The sequence below is a fragment of the Dipodomys spectabilis genome, unplaced genomic scaffold (assembly GCF_019054845.1).
Source record: "Dipodomys spectabilis isolate Male_0828 unplaced genomic scaffold, ASM1905484v1 ptg000289l, whole genome shotgun sequence".
Classification (NCBI taxonomy): domain Eukaryota; kingdom Metazoa; phylum Chordata; class Mammalia; order Rodentia; family Heteromyidae; genus Dipodomys; species Dipodomys spectabilis.
In genome coordinates this window covers 3,889,944-3,914,322 of record NW_024870966.1, presented here as the reverse complement: position 1 = coordinate 3,914,322, position 24,379 = coordinate 3,889,944, and the positions used below count along the sequence as shown (strand labels likewise).

At 41.8% G+C, this 24,379-nt stretch overlaps 2 protein-coding genes across 2 annotated transcripts; one reads left to right on the top strand and one right to left on the bottom strand.

Moving 5' to 3' along the window:
- Positions 1–717: 717 nt before the first annotated feature.
- Positions 718–15,935, top strand: CUNH10orf88 (chromosome unknown C10orf88 homolog). Its single transcript, XM_042701291.1, has 6 exons — positions 718–1,127; positions 1,853–2,053; positions 2,826–2,898; positions 4,337–4,543; positions 9,628–10,073; positions 14,822–15,935. The coding sequence occupies exons 1-6, from the start codon at positions 820–822 to the stop codon at positions 15,054–15,056; spliced, it is 1,470 nt and encodes a 489-aa protein (XP_042557225.1). The 5' UTR covers positions 718–819; the 3' UTR covers positions 15,057–15,935.
- Positions 15,936–20,393: 4,458 nt separating this feature from the next.
- On the bottom strand, positions 20,394–22,215 carry LOC122126800 (protein FAM24A-like). The gene is made up of 2 exons (XM_042701297.1): positions 22,097–22,215; positions 20,394–20,586 (listed from the first exon to the last, which is right to left on the bottom strand). The coding sequence occupies exons 1-2, from the start codon at positions 22,210–22,212 to the stop codon at positions 20,394–20,396; spliced, it is 309 nt and encodes a 102-aa protein (XP_042557231.1). The 5' UTR covers positions 22,213–22,215.
- Positions 22,216–24,379: the final 2,164 nt, after the last annotated feature.

Below are 24,379 nucleotides of genomic sequence, written 5' to 3'. Positions count from 1 at the left end.
CTCTCTAGGAAGAGGCGCAGAGGTGGGGCTGTGTGGCCCCGACTCAGCTTTCCATTCTGGGCCGTATCTAGAAAGCTAGCTGCAAGTTCCACGCGCTCCCACGGTTTCCCTAATCCAACGCTCCAAGGTCGTCTTCAGGTCTGTTTAGAAGCTATGTCAAACCACACCCGAGGCGGCTTTTCTCCCATTCTCGGATGGCGCCGGAGCGCAGAAGTCCCGGCGCAGGCGCAGTCCCGGCCCCCCGTCGCCGGCGGTGCCCACCCGACCCCGGCCGCGCAGGTTCCCTCCCGAGGCACCGCGGTCTCAGTCGGGCCGCAGCCCCGGGCCAGTCCCGCAGGGAGCGAGATGGCGCCGGGGTCCCGCGGCCGCGGGCCAGCTCCGCCTCCACCTCGGCACCGAGGGCGGAGGGAGGACGGGCAGTAAAACCACAGCCCGCGCCCACGGCCGCCGCCAGCCTCGCCGCCCCGAGGGCGACCGCCGCTCACACACCACACACCGGAAGCTGGAAGGATCCAGCGCCCACTTCCGGGTCACCAGGTCAGGAGTGGGTCCCGCAGTCGCGTGGGACAAGGAGACCGTCCCTACCCGGCCACCCCGGCGCCCCCCGGCGCCCACCCCGCCCCGTGTACTCAGCACCCGTCGTCCGCCTCCTCAGCGCCTCCGCCAGCGCCAACGGCCAGAAACCGTCCCCGGCGCGCGCGCAACGCACCGCGCCTGCGCCCGGCTCCGAAGCGGGTGAACGGCCGTCCTCGCGCCCGTCCGCCCCGAGCCCCTTCCTCTGCAGACTTTACACCCAGATGCTGAATCCGGCGGCGGCGCATGCGCGTATCCGCCCGCCGGGTCTCCGCTCTGGAGTTGAAACTGGAAGCAGCCGGAAGTCGTTGTGCGTCCTCACGTCCACTCTGCACGGACCGAAACTCAGGCCCAGGAAGAGAGGTTCCGCGATTGGCCTGGGCTGGAGGCGCGATGGAGACGGGCACCGAGGACGCGGCGCTGCTCGGCGGCCCGACGCTGACCTCCTCCTGGGATGCCGAAAGCGGGGCGCCGGCGCCGAGCCTTCTCACCCGGGCTGGTGTCGGCGCCTCGGACCTGGACTGGGAGGAGCTGCTGGCGCCGCCTGCTCCGGGGTGCGCGGGGCCCGCGGGGACGGGGGTTGCGGCCCTTGATCGGTGACAGCCACGCGTCTGGGGACCCGTGAAGGCGGGGGACTGGGGGGGATCGGGGCCGCGAGCGGAGCCGGGGCCGCGAAGTGGGGAGAGGCCCGGGGGCCGCACGGCCCGGGGCCCAGCCGGACCGGCAGCGGGAGGGAGGTGGGGTAGGCTGCCGGGCGACCGCAGCCGGGAAGCCGGGTTCTAAGGATTCCCCCGTGTCGGTCAGAATTTGCCTGGGCTACTTCACCGGAATGAACAAAACCCTCTCCTCTGCAAATAAAGCCCAGCCACGGAGGACCACGTCGATTTTACTTAGAAAACGGCGTGTGCACACAGTAACTGTCCAGTAAATGTATTTAGTTAACAATTAAATCGCAGGTTTTAGTGCAATGTCCATATCCAGGAAAACAGAAGGACTGCATTAATATCTGGAGCCTTCTTTCTGAGTTCTCTGTTGAGCATCTGTGTGTAACGATTAGGAAGGTGCTTGAACCTTACGGCTAGTGGTGGTTAGAGGAAAAAACTATACAAATGACCAAATTAGAAGATTGCTTTTGTAATAATAAAAACTATTTTTCTTTTTTTTAAGAGTGCAGTGTATGTGCCTTGTCTGTTTTACCTCTCATTTACAGAGTGGGTTATGAATACTGCTCAGAAAAGAAAAAAAATGTGTAATGTTTCCTAATCATTTTCCTTCTCAGCCAGGATCTGGTGAGTTTGAAGAGCAGCAGCCCCCAAAGTGAACACCCCTGCTTCCTTTACCTGAATTGTGACCCTCATGGAGGTGAAGAAGTCCTTTCTGTTGGCATTCTAAGTTCAGCAAGGAATATGGAAGTATACTTAGGAGAAGAGTACTGTGGAACCAGTAGGGGCAAGAATATCTGCACTGTCCTGGATAACAGGTTTGTGACTTATCCGAACCAAAATGTTCTCAGCTTTTAATTTTCTTCAGCCTTGCAATACTTTTGAGTGTCTGACATCGGTGACAGACATCAGGGGCAGAAAATTAAACACATGCCAGTAAGCATAAAATGTAGACCCTTAGGCCTCTTACAGACAGTCTAGATCAGCCTTGTTTTTCGTTGTTGTTTTTGTTTTTGTTTTTAAAGGATGTTGGAAGTGAATTGGTCATCGTTGGGAGGACTTTAATTGGAAGGAAGCTAGGGAAAAGTGTTTCTTGTCTTCTTTAACTTATAGTGGTTTGTCTTCTGAACATTAGTCTGAAATATTGAACAACTTTTAGGAAACATTATAAATGGTGTAGGAATCTAAGACTTACCTATATAAACCTACTTGTTAGCCTGTTATAAAGCTTACTGTTTGCTATTTTCTTATTGGCCTCATTGAAAGATTCCTCCTCAGTCTTTCCTTAGTATAACTTAAAATATATACTTTTATGTCCTTGTATGTTGGAAATAATAATGATGCCTATTGAGCTTTAAAATAGGCTTTGTGCAACATCACTACGTATGCTTTCTCATTCAATCCTAAGTGTGGCTAATAAGTGTATATAGTAATATGTAAGTAGATGGAGTAAGGACCCCAATACTCCCTGCTTGACTAGGAAAGAGGAATTTCAGGATTAAAGTATTGTCCTGGAAAAATTTATTTTTAAATGTAAATACTAAAAGTGACAATGGTTGAAAGTAAAGAGAAATTCTTTTTTGTTTTTAGTGAACATGAAAAGATTATTTTGTACAAAAAGTATTTAAAATTGGAATCTTCCACACATTCTTGTAAAATAAAGGTAAGTCATTAACCAAATTTTTAAATTCATTTAATTTTAAATTGTTTTTGTTCAATACATTCTTTTCTGTTGGTTTGACAGTACAGTTAAACTGGTTACCAGTTTTAGTTCAGAAATGCTTAGTAGATGTGTAAACTATGACCATTAGAGGGCTAGGGAAATAGCTTAGAGGTAGAACACTGACCTGTACACTTGATATCCTGTGTTCCAGCCTCACCCTGTAACATACACACACAAAATAGTAATATCAAAGAAACAAAAACTACTGTCATAGAAGACAGAAGAGCCTTGTTCCAAACTTGACTTTTATTCACTGAGTTTCCTTTAACAAGTTAGTAAGTCACCCCTAAATTTACCTTCTTTGTATGTAAATCAGCCAGCTAAATTAGTTTATCTGACAGTCCCAAACAAAATCCGAAAGACTGGATTATGTTTAGGGTTTCAGTAAATGTCGTATGGGAATGTGGACAGCATTATTATTTTCAATTATGTTATAAAAGATTGGAGTATGTTAAAGTCTACAGATATGGCTCATCTTAAATTATATGAGTAAAACTTTAATTCCCTATTTAATTTTATGTCATATTTTTTGTTGTTGTTTTGTCGGTTGTGGAGCTTGAACTCAGTGCCTGGGTGCTGTCCCTGAGCCTCTTTGGGCTCAAGGTTAGCGCTATACTACTTAGGCCATAGCACCATTTTTGGTTTTTGAGTGGTTAATTGGAGATGAGTCTCACAGGGACTTAACTGCTCGGGCTGGCTTTGAATCATGCTCCTCAGATCTCAGCCTCCTGAGTAGCTAAGATTACAAGCATGAAACACTGGCACCTGGCTTATAGTTTGAAAGCTATTTATTTTGTTGGTTTAAGCCTCATGATGCATTGGAATTTTTTCCAACTCTTAAGAAAACCTTAAAATACATTTGATGTTAATTTTTATTTTAAGTCTTTCATTTAATTTTTTTTTTTTTTTGTGCCAGTACTTGGGCTTGAACTCACAGCCTTGCCCTGTTGCTTGGCTTTTTTGCTCAAAGCTGGTGCTCTTATCACTTGAGCCATACCTCCAGTTCTTGAAGTTTAATTTTTAGATTTTTTTTTTTTTGGTCAGTCGTGGAGCTTGAACTCTGGGCTTGGGCACTGTCCCTGTGCTCTTTAGCTCAAGGCAAGCGCTCTACCACTTGAGCCACAGCACCACTTGTAGTTTTCTAGTTGTTTATTTGAGATAAGAGTCTCACGGACTTTCCTGCCTGGGCTGGCTTTGAACCGAGATCCTGAGATCTCAGCCTCCTGAGTAGCTAGGATTACAGGTGTGAGCCACTGACGCTCGGTTTTAATTTTTAGATTCTTGAATACTCTACTCTTGCTTTGGTAATGCCAAAATGTGATCTTAAGTGATAACTGATTTTAGTATTGTTTCCTGGAACTTTCTTGTTTTGTAACAGTTACTGTCCTTTGGTGAAAAGCAGTGTGTGTTCCTCAGTAAAGTTGTGGTACAAATGAGACCAGTATCTTCAAATTCATCACGAAGCACTCCTACTTTAGGATCAAGGATAGACCTCGACAATATCCAAACCATAATGGAGTCCATGGGATCAAAGTTATCACCTGGAGCTCAGCAACTGATGAATATGGTTAGGTTTCAGCAGCAGGTAAGCAGAAATGAATTCATTTCCAGATAGCACTGAAGTTTCAATAAATGTTCTTTAGTATTTAGCAGTGTATTTTACAAAATTTGTGATTATCTTATTTCAGTTTTGCAAAAATCACATTTTGCAGACTTCCCCACCAACAGAATGCTTTTTGACTGCAGATCCTCACTTTTTCTTTTTGGTCGGTAGTGGGGTTTGAACTCTGGGCCTGAGCACTCGCTGTTCCTCAGCTCTTTAGCTCAAGACTAGAACTCTACCACTTGAGCTACAGCGCCACTTCTGGTTTTCTGGCGGTTTATTGGAGATAAGAATTGCACGGAGTTTCCTGCCCAGGCTGGCGAGTTGCATGGAGTTTCCTGCCCAGGCTGGCTTTGAACCATGATCCTCAGATCTCAACCTCCTGAGTGGCTAGGATTTCAGGTATGAGCCACCAGCGCCCAGCTTGGATCCTCACTTTTTTTTTTAATGAGTTTATTAACTTACTCATTCAACAAGTCCACAAGTTTTAACCACCTTCTCGGTGAGCAGGGCACTAGTTTGAAGGCTCAGAGATGGTCAGCCAGTCTATAGCCTGTCTATACTGCATTAAACAGTTTAAATCACATAAGTTGGGAATGATGGGTAGATTTAAAAAGGCATTTTATAAGTGACATTTTATCCAAGCCATTAAAGAAGAAAGATGGGGTTGGGCAAATTCACAGGAAGGGTGACTGTTCTAATATGTCATGGATGGAATCTTCTGTACTAGAAGAAATAATATAGCTAGGAATTGACTAGGAGTTCTTTTTTTTTTTTTTCCCTTGAGTAGATAGATAGATTAGCAAAGTTTAAAATAGATTCTCTGAGATCATGGAGAACTTTGGACGCTATTTTAAATCTGTAAGTGTTGTTGGCCTGTTTTATGGCATTTTAGGGTGACCTAAGGTAAGTGAGACCGCAGCAAGGAGACGGGCTGCCTGGCTGTTCCTGGCTCAGATGAGAGTTGATGGGGTCTAAGATTAGACGCAGCAGCTCGATGCTGGGTTGTGAGATGCTGTATCAGTGGAGCTGTGGGGACTGGACAGCTAACTTAAAACTGTATTGTGGGGGGGATGGGAAGGGATGGGAAGGGGAAACAAAGGAGGAGGCAACAATGCTTAATAAGAAATGTACTGGGCTGGGAAGGTGGCTCAGTGGTAGAGTGCTTGCCTTGCATGCCTGAGGCCCTGGGTTCGATTCCTCAGCACCACATAAGCAAAAAGAAAAAAGTCAGAAGTGGCGCTGTGGCTCAAATGGTAGAGCATTAGCCTTGAGCTGAAGAGCTGAGGGTCAGCGCCCAGGCCCCACGACCGGACCCCCCCCCCCCAAAAAAAAAAAATAGAAATGTACTTATTACCTTGCCCATGTAATTGTAACCCCTCTGTACAGTATTTTCACAATAAAATTAAAAAAAAGTATTGTGGGAGAAAAAGAGAGTCGCAGTGAAATTGAAGTTTGGGGGCAGAATCACTTGGGGGAAACAAAAGGAATTTAATTTGGGAATGTTGAGTTTGAACTGTGACTAGGACATTACTTGGAAGGAAGTTAACTGCATCTGGGAGTATAGGATTGGGGAGGTAGAGTGAAACTCTAGAAGTGGCTGCCAGGTATGAGAGATGGGCTCACAGTGGAAATGTTTCAGAAGGAGAGACAGAAACTAAGAAGAAAGACCTTTGGAAAGTAGCTATGTTTGGTAGAATGTGGGGAGAGGAGTAGGGATCCAGAAAAGCCAAAGACAATGTATGATTAAGTAGCAAGAGAAAGGCTTTGATGACAAAAAGGATTCTGAAGTTCCTGTCCTGTCACTTTTTAGTTCTGTCTGTTTGGGAAGGTTCAATTTATTTTTAATATGAATTTTCACGTTAAAATGCATCTTGTGAATTTTAAATATACAGATCACAGGATTAATGTGGAAATATAACATAAATAATTCAAATAGAGAACTTAAAAGCACAATAGGGTTTGCAGGTATTAGCACTAGTGCTGGAGTAGGCAGAGTGGAGAGAAGCCAGAAGGCAGAAGAGTCTCCTTCCTGCTGCTGTTTCACCTGGATACCTCAGTCATTTCTCCCGTGGTCCTTCTGCTCAGCTACATTCCATCCTTGACTTCTCAGCCACATGAGCCAGCTGTAGATGGGCTGCTTCTCTTGGCGCTGTTCAGAAGCTAGCTTTCAGAAATTGATAGTTTTAAATAGTTATGCCTTGGTGAGTCTCATGCAAATTATAGTTTGAAAATAGCTGTTAGTAGAAGATTTCAAAAAGGAAAAACTATTGAAGGGCTTTGGAAACAATTAGAGGAGATAAATTAATTAAATATAACTAGTTCACAGACTTCTACTCTTAACACCTTGACTTTGGAAGGGACTGAAATTTGATGGTAAACTTTTGAGTTGTATTACAGTTTTATTGTGTTATTGTGTAAATGATAATACAAGTGTTTTTCCCATTGGAACTCTGCTCCCCAGAGTGACCAGGCGTGTATCCTGGCTTGCTGTGTGGCTGTAGCAGCACAGGGCCTCTCTCCTGCAGCCGGCGCTCAGCTTCCCACTGTGCACACTGCAGCCGGGGCTTCGGCAACTCAGAACTGAGCGTGTTGTGTCTTATTTTCTGAAGCACTCTATACATTTTCCATGACTGCATTTTGTGTTCTTGTTTGTTTTGTTTTTGGTGAATTTTTTTTTTTTTTTTTTTGTCAGTCTTGGGCTTGAACTCTGGGCCTGGGCACTGTCCCTCAGCTCTTCAGCTCAAGGCTAGTGCTCTACCACTTGAGCCACAGTGCCACTTCCAGCTTTTTCTGCTTATATGGTGCTGAGGAATCAAACCCAGGGCCTCATGCATGTAAGGCAAGCACACTACCACTGAGCCACCTTCCCAGATCCAGTGAATTTCTTATAAATAATTAAAATGTTATATGTCTGTCAGGAAAGAATACTTTCCATAGAAATACCTTAACATGAATATTTTTCTATTTCAATTTTCTGCCAACTTAATATCACCATATGGCATTCACTCCACAGTGTCATTATTGTTAGCATACATTTATCAGGTTTCTACTATATAATATATATTATTATTATTGTTATTTTGTCATGGAGCTTAAATTCTAGGCCTGGGAGGTGTCCCTGAGCTCTTCAGCTCAAGGCTAGCACTCTACCACTTGAGCCACAGCGCCACCTCCAGCCTTTTCTGTTTATGTGGTGCTGAGGAATCGAACCCAGAGCCTCATGCATGTAAGACAGCACTCTACCACAGAGCCACCTTCCCAGCCCCTACTATACAATTTTTTGAGGGATTATAGAGAAATTAGATTTTTTTCCATTATGACTGTAAAGCTTTTTTAAGTCAAAGGTGAGGTGTCAAATATAATTATATATAATTCATATTCCAGGAATATTTTTAAGGTTACTCAAAACTTGCATTGGATAGAATAAGATAAGTTGACAAGTTTATCATTTCTTTATAAAGACTTTTTTTTTTTCCCAAAATGCAGTTCTATAAAAGAAGTTGAATGGGAGTTTTTGTTTTTGCTTTTTTGTTTTTGGTGCTGGTCCTAGGACTTGATCTCAGGGCCTTAGCTCTGTCTGAGCATTTTGTTCAAGGCTAGCATTCTACCATTGAACCACATCTCTTTTGGTAGTAAAGAGTCTCACAGGCTTTCCTTCCCTGGCTGGCTTCAAACTGTGATCCTCAGATTTCAGCTTCTTGAGTAGTTATGATTGTAGGCATGAGCCACCAGCATCCAACTGAATCAGAACTAAAAGGATCCCTTTCCCCACAAAATTTCTCTTTCCTGGGATTCATTTATCACCATCTCCATCCCATGATCCATACTTCTTCCCTCCCTTCCTTCCTCTTCCTCCATAGTTTCTCCCTGCTCCCCTAGTATGTAAACTTCAAGAGGTTAAGTTTTTAAATTTGATTTGTTCATTGCTATATTCATAGTCTGAAATGGAGCCTAGCACAGAGATTTCTGGTAAATGTTTGTTGAATAAGTGAATGTTGATCTGGCTTGGTTTAGTGATGAGTTTCAGAATGTCTAGATGGATATATAAACTGAGTTTCTCCAGCTAATCTTGCTAAAGACTTTTCCAGTTACCTCTCAAGCTGTTGAACAGCAGACATGGTTTTGTAGCTAAAGCCACGTCCTTCAACAGTTAGACTGGAGGTCATTTTTCTTTAGTGCATAAGCAGTTAAGGTGTATACCCAGAGTACAGTTTATTATTCTGTATACTTTTAAAGCCATCAGCCACATGTTACCTTCATCTTAGTGAAAGTGTCACAGATGTACTTATAGAACATCCAGCTTTAAATAGTGTAATTTAGCTTCTTTAAAAAATTTATCATTAATATATGATCAGGCTGAGTGCCAGTGATTCACAGCTGTAACCCTAGCTACTCAGGAGGCTAAGATCTGCGGATCACAGTTCAGAGCCAGCCTAGGCAGACAAATCCAAGAATACTTTATCTCCAGTAAACCAGCAAAAAGCAAAAAAAAAAACCCAACAACAACAAGTGAAGGTGTGGCTCAAGTGGTAGAATGCTAACGTTGAGTGAAAAGTTAAGGAAGATCATGAAGCCCTAGTACTGGCACATAAGGGAAAAAAAGAATCAGATAAAAATATCTTCCCATACATTGAACATTGGAAATGATATTGAATGCTAAGAAAATGATCGGCTACTGTTACTAAATTGAGAATAGTCTTTAATTTTATTGCCATAAACTAAGACAGCCTTTGTAGTGAAAATATTAAAATATGCCAATGCATTTTATTATGCATGCTAGTGTTTATTTTAATACATTTTCTGAGGAAGAACTGCAGTGAAATGATGACCAGAGAGTTTGGGTTTATGTTTGGGTTTATGTCCTGTTCCTGACACTTCTTAGCTGGTTGCGTTGGCCAGGTACCTTTCACCTTGGTCCACTCTGCTTAATACTGTGTAATAGTACTGTCTTCTTCATGACAATGTTTTGAGAATTCAGTGAAGCAATGTGCAGTGCCACACCCCTTCTAAGTACTCCAAATATGAGCTATTATTCTTACCATTTACTTTTCTATCTTGTTTAGAAGTGTATTCCCCTTGCAGAGCAGCTTCAGTCTGTTTTGGGAACTGCTGGATACAAGCATGCGATTGCCCTACAATCATCATCTACCGTAGGAGCCTCCAATAAGTCATCCTCTACACCGTTTCCCTTTAGAACTGGATTGACATCTGCAAACATGACTGAGAACTTAAGGGCTTTCATTGATAAAAGTACACACCCACCTGTTGAAGAAAACACCAAAAACCAGTGTAAAATTGTGCCACAACATCATTCCCTTCTTGAAAAGGAGCTTAAAAATGCAATGTCTTTCTTACCAAAGAAAGCAAATGACAACTCAAATGTCCCCAACTCTGAGTTGCTACCCTTTCTCCAGAATATATGCAGTCAAGTCAACCATCTCCGCATGGGACAGAACACCAAACGGCAGGAACACACCGCCAAGCCCCATGAAGGCATTGTTGGTGTTGCGTAAGTATTTTATTTCCAGACAAATGGAGCTTAGATTTGGTAGGAAAGCAGTTGAAAGGAAACAGATTTGTCTCAGCATTAACTAAGGATCTGTCTACTCTATAGAGTGGAACTGACTGCTTTGACAGGAGGTGTTGCATGCTTTATCAGATGTCTATTGGGGGAGGAGTACAAGCTTCAGCTAAGGATTGAGGTAGAAACTTGCATAATAGAAGAAGAACCATAGGAATCATAATGTTTGCCTTGTTTTTACTTCTTTTAATTTATTTTATTGTAAAGGGTATGTACAGAGGGTTTTTTTTGTTTGTACTAATTCTGATTATAGTAAGTATAATTTGCAACAGATTTTCTTTGCAAATGAGGTTTGATTTAGGTTATTTCTGGAGTAATCAAAAACTAGTAGAGTGGTTATTATTTATAGTACATAAGCTCTTATCCCCAGGGCTTTTTAATTGCTCATCTTTGCCGCATGTATTTAATTATGAATTTGCTAATACTAAGACTATTTCTAGTCCTTTTTCACAGATAATAATGTGTCAAAATATTGTTGTAGACAAATTCAGGACTCTGGACATGATTTGGCTTAATCTTTTTGCCATACTAAATAGTACAATAATATACTGATAGATAATAGATTGAATAATCTCTTAGTTTAGACTTTTTATCGGAAAATTAGGTAGTCACATTAGTTTAGGTCTAAGTACCATCAGCCAATAACAGGATTGAATTTGACATTTATAGAAGATTCTGCAACAACAGCAGATGTACATTTTTTGTGTGTGTCTTTGAAAGATTCACAGATAGATCACATCTTGAATACTAAAGCAAACCTAACAAAATTTAAGATTGAAGTGAGAGTATTTTTTCTACATACAGAGAAACAAGAAATCATAACACAATAGTAGCATTCAATAAAAGATTTTACCAAACGAAGATTAAACAACAAACTTAAATCTGTGTCAAGAGGTCTCACCAGAAGTTATATCAAAATGAGTAAGAATACAACATAATATTTGTGGGATTCAAGAACTACTGATAAGGATGTGTATAGTACTGTTTGCTTACAGTAATAAGGGGAATTCGAACAGCATTAGCATAAAACCATAACTACCAATAGAAATGAAATTCATAAGCTGGCGCTGGTGGCTCATGCCTACAATCTCAGGAAGCTGAGATCTGGGTATCGCACTTGAAGGCTAGCCTAGGTAAGAAAGTCCATGAGGTTCTTTTCTCCAGTAAGCCACCAGAAAACTAGAAATGGCTCTGTGACTCAGTAGTGGTAGAGTGATAGCCCTGAGCAAAAAGAGCTCAGGGACAGTGCAACAGTGCTCAGGCCCTGAGTTCAAGCCCCTAACTAACCAAAAGAAAAAGAAATTGATCATCAGAGTAATCCTACAACCATCAAAGAAATTGACTTTAAAGCCAGGTATTACACCTGTGTAATACCAGCACCTGGAAGGCTGAGGCAGGAAAATTGTGAGTTCAAGGCAATTTTAGGGTCAGCCTGGACTAAATGATGAGACCCTTTCTCAAAAAAACAAAGGGCTGGGAAGGTGGCTCAGTGGTAGAGCGCTTGCCTTGCATGCATGAGGCCTTGGGTTCGATTCCTCAGCACCACAAAGCAAAAAAAAAAAAAAAAGCCGGAAGTGGCGCTGTGGCTCAAGTGGTAGAGCGCTAGCGCTGAGCTGAAGAGCTGAGGGACAGTGCCCAGGCCCAGAGTTCAGGCCCCATGACCGGACCCAAAAAACAAAACAAAAGTTAAATGTGTTATTTAAAAACCAGGGAAAATAATCCCAAAGCAAACAAAAAGAAATAATAAATAGAAATCAGTTTAATTGCAAACAGGAAAATTATTGGAGAATGAAGCTTATTCTTTACAAATAAAATTTTGAGCTCCTAAAAAGACTGGCAAATCAGAGTGAAGATGCCAACAGCAGTCTGAGGAATGTGGGAGAATACCACCATAGATCCTAAGGCCATTCCAGAGACAAGAAAATAGTTAATTTTATGCTCACAAAGTTGACAGCCTAGAGGAAATGGATTAATTTCTTAAAAACTACAAACTGTTACAACATGAAGTAGATAATAGAGTAACCCTATTATCACTGGAAAGACTGAATTTTAATTCAGTTTGACTATGAAGTGTGCCCTGAGAAGCTGCAAGTGTCTAAGGCGTGGTGCCTGGAGCATAGAGCCAGACAGTTGAAAGTGATTGGATCACAGTGGCTCTGATCTAATCAATGGATCAATGCACTGGCAAAGTCGTAATTTGATGGCATTATTTGTAGTGGGTAGAAGTGAGGCCTGCTTTGATGGAATAGGTCACAGGTGTGCACGGGCTTTGAAGGACATCTTTCCCTGGCCCCTCTCTGTCTTCCCTTGTGCTCCCTGGTTGCCCTGAGGCGAACGGTTTTGATGTGCTGCCCATTCTTGCTGCCATGATGAGCTCTCACTCCAGACCCACAGCCGTGGGGCAAGCTGGTCATGGATGGACGGACACCTCTATAGGCATGAGCCAAATAAGCCTGCCTAAAGTTGATTGTTTTCAAGCATTTGCACTGATAAAATCTAGTTCTAACACAGAGAGCTTATAAAAAAGAAACATCTTGGTCCAAATGTCCCACCAAAAAATGATGCCAAGCATTTGATAAACAGTTTTACACACTCCAAGAAATGAAGGAGGCTAGACTCCCCAATTCATTTTACAAAACTACTACCACCCTTTTACCCACAATTTTACTCCAAATAACTTGAAATACATAAAAACACTCGTGGATACATGTAAAACATAGGTCCATAAGATGGTTATATGTATAAATCTAACAAAACACCACGTAGAGGATCAATGAACTGAAAGTTGTAAAGTACTGATGAGCAAAGTCAAAGAAGATCTAAGATGATGGAGATACCATGTTCACTTAAAGACGCAGCTTAGTAAAAACAGCAATTCTCCATAATTGGAACACATGTGTGATGCAGTTCTGAAAAGTTTTGCAAGAGTTTTTGTAAATATTGATGAGATGATTCTAAAAAAAGATTTCAAGACATCATGTAGCTATAGTAGTCAAGCCTAATATTGGTGAATAAAATAGAAAACTCAGAAATAGTCCTACTCACTACACTAAGTAGTTCTTGACAAAGCTACCAAAAATTCAGTGGAGGATCAATTCTGTATTGTGTGCTGCAGCAGTTTGACACCCACAGGCAAAAAGTGAGCCATCACCTTCATACTTTAAATGAAAATGAACACAATATGGATCAGAGGGAAAAAAAAAAAAACATAAGTTATAAAACTGAAACATTCTAACATGAGGGAAAAAGTCTTATGGACCTAAGAAAGTTATCTTAGATAGGATCCATAAGATGAAAAATGGTGCATACACCTTACCACCATTTAAAACTTTTGCCTGTGAAAGAGAATTTATAATGTTCTACATTAAAAGTAACCTTATTGGGCTGGGAAGGTGGCTCAGTGGTAGAGTGCTTGCCTTGCATGCATGAGGCCCTGGGTTCGACGACTCAGCACCACATAAGCAAAAAGAAAAAAGCCGGAAGTGGGGCTGTGGCTCAAGTGGTAGAGTGCTAGCCTTGAGCTGAAGAGCTGAGGGACAGCGCCCAGGCCCAGAGTTCAGGCCTCACGACCGGACTCAAAAAATAAGAATAAAAAATAAAGTAACCTTATTTAAGTAGAACATGTGCAGAATAGAGAATCATATCACCAAAGAGGATAAGCACATAAAAGATGATTTGGGAAATGCACAATAAAATATACCCTATCAGCCAGGTGCCAGTGGTTCATGCCTGTAATCCTGGCTACCCAGGAGGCTGAGATCTGAGTATTGGGATTCAAAGCCAGCCCGGGCAGGAAAGTGCATGACACTCATTTCCAATTAACTACCAGAAAACCGGAAGTGACGCTGTAACTCAAGTGGTACTGTGCTCGCCTTGGGCTGAAGAGCTGAGGGACAGTGCCCAGGCCCAGAGTTCAAGCCCCACGACTGGGAAAAAATAAAATAAAAAATACACACACACACACATAGACACCTTATCACTGCTTATTGAGTGGCTAAAATGTAAGAAAACAATAGCAACATCAAATACTGACAGAGATGTGGAGAAATGGGTTTCTCAGGTGTTAGCTTATGGGAATGTAAAATGGCACAGCCAGTCAAACACTTCATCAGTTTCTTTCTTTCTTTTTTTTTTTTTTGTCGGTTGTGGGGCCTGAACTCTGGGCCTGGGCGCTGTCCCTCAGCTCTTCAGCTCAAGGCTAGTGCTCTTCCACTTGAGCCACAGCGCCACTTCGGGCTTTTTCTGCTTATGTGGCGCTGAGAAATCGAACTCAGGGCCTCATGTATGCAAGGCAAGCACTCTTCTACTGAGCCACCTTCTCAGTCCCTCATCAGTTTCTTTTATGAAAATATACATGATCACTTCAAAACATGTGCAAAGTCAGTTTTTATTTTGAGCTCAAAGTAAAAAGATGCTTCCTGAAGGCTTGTACTTCATTGATTCACCTTCATGCTTATATTCCTGCTTCAGTAGTGTGCAAAGTAAAGAGAATTAAAGAAATTAGAAAGAGAATTAAAGGACTGTGGTCTCCCCTGATGTATGTATTTTAGAATCTAGAAATGCATCATGCCAGTTCAGTTGTGGAGACAAATTTCAGCAATGTATAATAGCTCTTGTTGCATAGCTTCGTTTGTTTACCTATTAGGAAATTGATGTATTTTAAATTTTATCTTTAGAATTGAAGAACAACCTATTTGTTCCTACTTGGAAAAGATTCTTTCTAAAAATATGGAGTTGATGGAGAAGAGGCTTATGGACTATATTGATCAACGAATATATAAGCTTCAGGAGCATGTGGATGATAAGATTGCATTGTTAACGGACTTGCTACAAAATCCCAACTTCCTTCCTACTGGGCTGCCTCTAAAACACTGTGACTCTGGAGAAAGACTTTCCAATGGGGAAAGATAAGCTCTCAACATGTGCAGTGCAGCTCAGATATTTATTACATATTTATTACAAAGCCAAACCTCTAAAATGTTTATGAAAAGCAAGTATTTAATATCCTTTGAAGGATCATTGTCGTAACATAAAGTGACCTCAGTGTTCATTTCACTGCCCTGCTTATTACAAATCTAGTACTGTATGCTAAGAGTTAACATGATACATTCATAAGTTACGTTGTTTGTGATATTTTCACTCTTAAAAAACTTATATACTTGTGTTGCTTAACTGTTTAAAATGTTTAAGGATTTCTGATGCAATTCCTTGGTTTGTATTGTATATTATATACATGTTTGAAGTGAAGTTTTTATTATTTATAGAAACACCTTATTTGATAGTCTTAGAACTATGCAAAATAATGCTTAGAATGTTTGATTTTCTTTTTCTAATTGTTCTTGGAAAATTGGATACTTGGAACTTTTAATTTAGGTCACCAATTTTCATTTTGTACCGTTTTTCTGAGATAATGAATGAAATACAGTGTTTGGCACGTATGATACCAGTTTGGTGTTAGGACTGTTTGTTTCATTGCATAGTTGTAGAAGGAACCTGTCTGTTCATTTTGAGTACTGCTCTTTTGGGATTGGTGCTTTGTGCAGTCATCTGTTTGATCTCAGTAAACTCTGGCTATGTAAGGAATTCTCTCCTTTCTTAGTCATACAGGTTTTTATCCTCAAATTCTTTTTCTGGCATGTTTAATGTGTTACATTCCGAGAATCTGAATTGAAGGATTACAGTGTATGAATCAAGGAGATTGCAAGTCTCTGTTTTCAGAATTTATAACTATTGTTTATGTGTTGAAGGGTGATGCATTTGCATCTCAAAATAAACACATCCACTCTGGAATTTACCTGTCTTAAATAAATAGAATTCTTATTTTCAAATAATCTTTGCTTAAAAAATTCCATTTTTTGAAAAGTGATACTTCATACTCATTTTGTTTTGACAATTTTTTCACTTTGAGATGGCTAATTTATATCTTGCTTATTTTTATCATACTACAAAGAACCATAATACATGGAACATATTACAGTCATTTGAAGATTGCATACTTTTGCTAGTCTTTGCAGTGGACCATTTTTTGTCAGTTGTGGGGCTTGAACTCTAGGCCTGGGTGCTGTCCCTCAGCTCTTCAGCTCAAGGCAAGCATTCTATTACTTGAGCCAGAGTGCCACTTCCAGTTTTCTGGTGGAGATAAGAGTCTCACAGACTTCCTGCCTGAGCTGGCTTTGAACTGCAATCCTTAGATCTCAGCCTCCTGAGTAGCTAGGATTACAGGCATGAGCCACTGGCACCGGGCAGCTAGGATTACAGGCATGAGCCACTGGCACCGGGCTGAAGTAGACCAAATAATGGGACAGTTATAACATTTATACCTATAAGATGGCAATTTCTTATCATTGAAATGAAATGCTGAACCTAGGAGTTTATAGTCTTGCAGCTTCTAGTAGTTGTAGTCTATTCATTGAGTCATGAACCAAATAATTATTCAGAGCCAGGACCATGAATTAAGATGCAGTGAATTTGGAGGCCAGTTCTGAGTTCTCTGTATATGTTTGTTGAATTATTGTAATTGAAAAGGAAGATCACAGTCATTTACAAACGTTATGGTTGGAGCCAGGTCTCGTTGTCCACAACTGTAATTGAAACACTCTAGGCGAAGCAGGAGGAGCACAAGGCCAGCCTTGGCTACATACTTAGACACTATCTCAAAACAGCAACAACAAAGTAATAGTGGCTAACACTGAATTTGGTAAATTTATGATTTCCCTATGTATTCTGTAGGTTTTTAATTTGGAGCAAAGCCAGCTTAGTACAGAGGTACTTTTACTGAAGTAACTCAGTATGGCTAAAAAAGTATCCCCAAATGGCCCTATTTTAAATGACTGATTTAGTTTGGTTCCCTATGTGGACAGTAAACTTGTAAAATTAAAGTATGGTACCTAGAGAGCTATGTCAGGTCACTGACAGTCAATATATTTCTCTATGATTTACAGACTATTTTTGGGCAATGGGGAAATGGATTTCTGTGAAATCAGAAAAAGATACTTTTCTATTTATATTTCTGTAATGAAGCTCATTCACAATTTTTCAAACTTGAAGATTTATCACATAAATCTTTGAGGTCAAATATATTTATTTCATTTATTTTTTTGTTGGATGTGGGACTTGAACTCTGGGCCTGGGCACTGTCCCTCAGCTCTTCAGCTCAAGGCTAGTGCTCTACCACTTGAGCCACAGTGGCACTTTCTGGTGGCTTATTAGAGATAAGAGTTTCACGGCCTTTCCTGCCCGGACTGGCTTTGAACCGTGATACTCAGATCTCAGCCTCCTGAGTAGCTAGGATTACAGGAATGAACCACCAGTATATATCAAATATATATGTGTGTATATATATATATATATATATATATATCATATATATATATATACATACATATGTGTCAAATATATTTCTAAAAGCTGTTTAAACTTTTACTGTCTTTTTTTTAAAGATTTTAATAGAGACTTTAAGTTGATGGCAAGGTGCTGAAAATTCCTACAAAACCCTTGCTACCATATACACCTGTAACCTCCCTAGCAATGCCCCGCCCCAGGGCAGTGACACACTGGTTATCAGCCAACATTATTGTTCAAAACTTGTAGTTCAGTTGGTGTTGTTTTGGTCTGTGGATTTGTCTTCAATATGTGCTTGTGGTCTGTATTAAGACTTTCATCCTATTCTTTATCTCCTCTCTGAATTCTTTCTTTGAAAGTGATAAGAACGTGGAAATGCTGGGTAGTGATCTCTACCTGGCCTCATTTCTCAGACTTCCCAGAGGCCTTCACCTTTGGCCATACTTGAACTACCCAAGCTTCCCCTTTCCTTAATAGACGGCACTCAAACATCTCCCTCTAGAAGCCTCCCTGTTTCCACCTGTTCTCTTCCATCATAACTACCCCTTCCATTCTGTCCCCATGTCTTTTGATTGTGCCTCTGCTGAAGGCTGAATATTGTTGAGTTTGAGGGCTTCTAGCCATTATTTTTCCCCTGAACTAATACTTGGGTCAAGCAGAGGAATCACAGGCTTGTTATGTGTGCCTTCTCTTGCAGGACCAGTAGATGGTTAAGGAAATAATTCATTCTCAGATGAACGAAATTGGATTTTGTCTGCTGTCCATGTTACTAAGAGTGTTTAAACTTGCAAACAGAACATAGATTGAACACAGAGGGAGACAGCCTTAAGGGCCTTCTTTCCACAGAACTGACCCTGCCAGGAGCCACTTGACTGCATGATTGAGGGGCAGAAAGATTCTGCTTTGAGGCTTTATTTTTTTCAAGGTTTAGCGCTTGAAGGTAGGAACTATGCCTTAGCGCTTGAAGGTAGGAACTATGCCTTATCTCTGGAGTGACTAATGCCTAACAGAAACCCCATTAGGTGTCCTGGGCACTGACTCTGCTGTTAACAGAAGCACAGCAAATTTAGTTCAAAGGTTGAATTGACTTTTATTAGTATTTTATCAATTGAGGAGCTCTTGATGAATTCAGCAGAGGAGGCCAGCTCTGTAGACAGAAAAGAGCTGAAGAAAGGAATAAAACTGATTGGTCATCTACTTTCCTTACAGAATGGTTCAAACAGGATTTCCTTATCATTACAACTGAGGTAAACTGAAGATTTTTCTGTTTGGTTGTTTATCTCTTGTTTTTTAAAGTTTTATTTTGCTGTCCACTGGACCATTCAAGCGCAGTTTGATGACCTGACACTTACGTTTGAGAGAATCCATTCTGGTTTTGTCTGGTTATGTGGGTTTAATACCTTCAACCTGAATTTTGTGAATTTGGTACAAGGTTTGCTAACCCTTTCATCTGAATTCAGGAGTATTTGCCTGTAGTTAGAGTATACTTCTTATTTATACTCAGTGTATGCTAATTGGTGAAGGTGTTTTAACTTGGCTCATTAATCACAAAACCTTTGATTGTGGTTCTCCTACCTACTGTATTTGCCAAGACATTTCTGAGTCCCAGTGGGGATGCAGTTGTTCAGCCTCTGTCAGAGGGGAATCTAAATTCAGAGCACATAAGTGCTCCGATGCTCACTTGGCAAGGGCCTACTGGGCTCTCGCACCATCTTCACAGTCCTTGCAGATATTTTCTTGGGACACATCTCAGCACCCCTAACTGTAGGATACATGCTGAGCACTGCAAAGAAATCAAGTCTCGGGCAATTTAGAGGGGAGGCAGCCTTCCTTCTTCCCTTCCTTTTTTCCCCTCATTGGCAATCTCGTGTTGACATGAATGAAGCCTAGACGTCCAAACGTGGGAGGACCACAGGTGGGATTAGAACTGGAGAGCTGAACTTGGTGAGGTATCACTCACTGTGAACAGGGGCTGCCCTTCCCTCTGAATTCTTAGTAATTCACACCCACAGAGACTTGTCACCCACATGTGTCATTTTGTCAGGTGCCCTAGATAAGGTTCCTGCAAACACCCCAAGCCTGTGGAGTTGCATCTCTGGTAGCAAAGCAGTCTGATTCCTTGACAGCATAAAGCTCAGGAGTCCCTTCCTCAACTCAGAATCCATCTCTGCCTCTTCCGCAGCCCCTTTTCCTCGGCTCTGATTTTCATCTTTACCTGTAGGTTCTACACAGCTAAGGACATTGTTTTGGCCCTCACCACTGCCGTGATAAAAGGCTGCTGTTGCCCACAGGAGAAGATATGTCTACGGAACCTTGCGACCTCAGAGGCAAGTGAACACCCCAGGATGTGAATGGGTAGTCTGCCCTCAGTTACTAGTGTGTGCCAAAGTTTGAAGATTGCTTTGCGCAACCTAAATGGAAAACATTCCATTGTTTAGTTTCAAAGATAAGACTCCCTCTAAAAAAAATCTAAGCAACATTTAGCACTAGGAAAAGCAAGTCTCATTCAGATACTGTTTCTTTTTTGCTAGGCTGCTAGGAAACTTCAGTCTCAACTTAGTTTTCAAATGCTTCATTTGGCACAGTAGTATCCCTTCCTGTTAGACTGTTCACATGTCCTGTCTTTATGCTCTGTTTTTAACTCTCCTGTTTATCTTGCAATACAATTATACTACAAATTAATTGCCTCGAGTCCCAACGTGGATAAGAAAAAAATGTAAACAGGACTTCTTTACCAACCACTAAAGCAAAGATGATTATTTTCATTATTATACATTTCCAAAACTACACAAAAACGCCACATTAACTTGTATATAATCATATAAGCACTATAGAAGTGGAGTTGAATAATAAAACATTGTACCTAGAAAGAAATGGTGCTCATGGAAGTTTTTGTGCCCACCATTCTCAGAGTCCCTCGTTAGGGTTACAAAAGCAAGGTGGCAGGGTGTCCACATCTGCATACATGGTGCATTCCTCACAGCATTGGATGGGCCGACAAGGGTCAGTGGTGATGACTCTGGCTGGGATGACCTTTGCCTGGGTGACCTTGGTTGGATTGTTATAGGGTAGATGTGAAGTACTGTATTCCTTTGCACATCTTAAGGAACGACATAAAGCAGGAGCTTAGAATTTTCCCCCTGTTTGTTTCATACAAATGTCAAGGCTAATCGTGGGTGACACTAGCCTAAAATTGAAGCTCTTTGCCTATGCCATGTTCCTTGCTCACCTCGTCTTCTATCATTGCTATGCATGTAAAAAGGTCACAGAACAAGGGAGTGGGAAAAATGTGCAATGGCTCACAGCTGGGATCTTAGTTGCTCAGGAGGGCAGGGTTCAGAAAGATGGAACCCAGGCCGAGAGTCATTGAGAGCCTCATCTTTAGTAATAAGTTGGGCATGATGGCAGATTCCTATCATCCCAGCTATGTGTAGAATAAGTAAGAGGGGTCAAGATCCAAGCTGGCCCAGACAAAAATGAGAGGCCTTATTTGAAAAATAACTCAAGCAAGCATAGACATCGAACAAGATGCGCTGTACTTCTAGAGTACCATTGAAACCTCTTTGTACCACTAAAGATAATTAAAAAAAATTTTTTTTGCCAGTCCTGGGGCTTCAACTCAGGTCCTAGGCTCTGTCCCCAAGCCTGTCTGTGCTCAAGGCTAGCACTCTACCACTTGAGCCATAGCCCCACTTGTAACTTTTTCTGTTTTATATGGTACTGAGGAATTGGACCCAGGGCTTCATGTATGTTAGGCAAGCACTCTACCACTAAGCCAAATTCCCAGCCAAAACTTACTTAAAGAAAAAAAAAACTAATGTAAAGAGTACTTGAGGTGTGTGTGGCTTAGGTAGTAGAACCCTCTCTAGCAAATATGAGGCCCTGAATATCAGCACAGTACTGAGAAAAGAAAAAAGAGTTGCAAACAGGAAGCCCAGCTGGCCGTTACAGGCCCCAACATACAGGGAGGGAGAGGGATAAGCTTCAGTTGTCTGGGTCCTGCAGGAACCATCTAAGACCTGCGATGCCACTGCTGCCAACAGCCAGGCTCTCCCATACTTCAGGATCCCCACCCTAAACTCAAATATCTCTTCTATCACATACAACCCTTGCCAATCCTTGGCCTGGATGAGTCTCTGTCCTATTGGCCTACCTCATTGTCCCCACGATCTCAGGCAATAAATGAGGGAACAGCCTGAGAACTGAGGCAGGTGAGAGGTCATGGCTGCCCTGTGTGAAATGGAGGCACAGCTCATTCCCACAGCATCCCCCACAGATTGCTGAGTTGACAGCACTAGGACAGGGGGCTCAGGTAAGGGGACACTGAGCACCCGAAGGTAAACCCAGTGAGTTTGGGTGGCAGCAAAGCAGTGTTGATATACAAGGCCTGCAGGATGAGAAAACTCCATTTAGGAGCTCATGACCCCAAGGCAGGAGGAGAAACACTGAAGACTCTGTATCGACCTCCCTCTGCTCCCACCCCTGCCCGTGTTTCTTCACCTCACCCACCGTCCACCGTGAGGCAAAGGGGGCCAGTAATGGCCCTGCCCAAGCCAAGAGCCCCAGGCTCCTATTTGAGGAGGTTTTTCACTCTTACCCACGTGACTCACTTCAGTGCCTTGGATACTTTGAAGTAAAGACAGAAGACGACGCTTATCAGCACAATTGCAGCAATCAGTAAGCTGCTAGCGATGCCGACCATAACCTTCGTCTTGAGATCGAACATCTTTCAAACCTGGTCAGAGAAATGCATCAAGCAGTGAAGTGGTTTCCTTCTCCACACAGCCATGAGCAACCTCCACAAACTTTCTCAGTGGAGGAGAAACGGACACCATACACAGAGCACCCATTCTTCCCAGAGAGGCCTGAGCTGGCCCAGGGATGGATATGAAGGTTTATTCTTAGATGAAAAGGAACTCACATATAAAATTCAGAGAGCAGAAGCTTAGAACGACAGGCAGTAGAAACAATTTACCTTTCACAGACAATGATGACCTCTTCAAAATGAGGACATACATTGGAACCAGTGTTCTGACTTCCAGACACCTGGGTCCACTGAGCTATGCCCACCTTCAGTTAGAAACTGCATTTCTATATATTAGGATTCACATATTTCATGGAGTAAGGAAATTATTTTGTCAAATGTTATCCAAAAATTACTGACATGTTCAATTTCTTTTTACAACAGGGCAGAGTATAGTTTTTAAATAATCATCTAATCCTAAGGGAAAGCCTATTTTGAAAGTGGTTAAGCATTTTAGGGGAAAAATGTTTAATTGTTCCAACTGGGTTATGCCATCTCAGGATTGAGGAATTTCTGGAAACTTCCAGTCAGCTCCTTGCCCAGTTTGAAATAGGGTTTGGCCTACACAGATCATTAACAGATATTTTAGAAGTCTGCTGTCTCTCCTTCCTTCTTCTTCTTCTTCTTTTTTTTTTTTTTTTGTTTGCCAGTCATGGGGCTTGAACTCTGGGCCTGGGAGCTGTCCCTGAGCTCTTCAGCTCAAGGCAAGTGCTCTACTACTTAAGCCACAGCATCACTTCTGGTTGTCTGGTGGTTAATTGGAAATAAGACTCTCACAAACTTTCCTGCCCAGGCTGGCTTTGAACTATGATCCTCAGATTTCAGCCTCCTGAGTAGCTAGAATTGCAGGCATGAACCACCAGTGTCCGGCTCTTTCTGTCTTTTTAACTCCTCTCCAAAGTGTCAGTTTGTCTGAAGTGGCACTTCAAATTGGGAACAGTGAGCCAGGAGACTAGAATAAACAAGCTGACTGTCTGGCATACTTACTACAGTTAAACCATCCAGTACTGCAGGAAGAACAACTGTAAAAGAAAAAAGAAAAGGAAAAGAGAAAGCTTTCTGGAAGGGGATATGTTATCAAGAATTTTCAGACCTGTATTTTGGAAAGAGGAATGTAATCATGCCTGTTAGGAGCGAGGAAGATGGAAGCTGAAGAGCTCACACTTGAAGCCAGTTCTGCCCGCACTGGCAGGAGACAGGGGCCGCAGGCTGTGTGACCTCACCTCGCAGGTTACCAGCTCCCTCTCACAGGATTCTAAATTCTGTGTTTAGCTACCTTTCAAAGGGTTAAGTTTGACTGCTAATCAAAAGTAGTCAATTTTTATTTCAATTCATTTTAAAAATCATCTCAAGTTAAAAATGTCAGGAGGCTAAAACTTAGAAGTGTGATGATAGGAGCCTGGGCTGGGTTTTATGTTTTGGTTTTACAAGAAGTAATGTGGAGTCACTTATTAGGACTCAAGCCCAAATTGACATTGCTGGCTTTTTGCATTTTACAGGTAAAAAGATTACAAAAATGAAAAAGAGGATGCCCGTCAGACTTGGATAATTTTAAGAAAATCCAGTGGATAGATTTATCGTGTGGCTGAGACAATGGATTAAGTAAGAGACTCCAGGTGCAACCACTTGTTTTATCCTGCTCGGTTGTAAGTATAATTGCTCCAGAAAACATCTGCTTAATGAAGACCAGGTTTGTTTATAAGTGAAAAAACATTATGTTAACTAAATTACCCTGAATATTAAAAGTGTAAAAACATCTCTTTCCATAAAAATAAGCATCTTAACCATTAGATGGGAAGAAAATACTTCTGTTGATCACATTTGTAGCTTCCAGTGTGGATGCATTTATTTATAGGTGCAAATAAATTAGCCTTTCACACATAGACAATACTTGAAGTTTCTGAAAATCAAGTCAGCCAGAGAGACTTGTAGTTGCCTGGCTTCATATTCTTTAATCCCTCAACGCAGAGCCTCAGCCTTTGCTATCTGATGCATGCCAGGAAGGGCTTGGAAAGAAGAATTTGTATCAGCTCTTGAAGGAGACTTTCTTACATGCTCTGGGATTATTCTGGTAAAACAATATGACCTC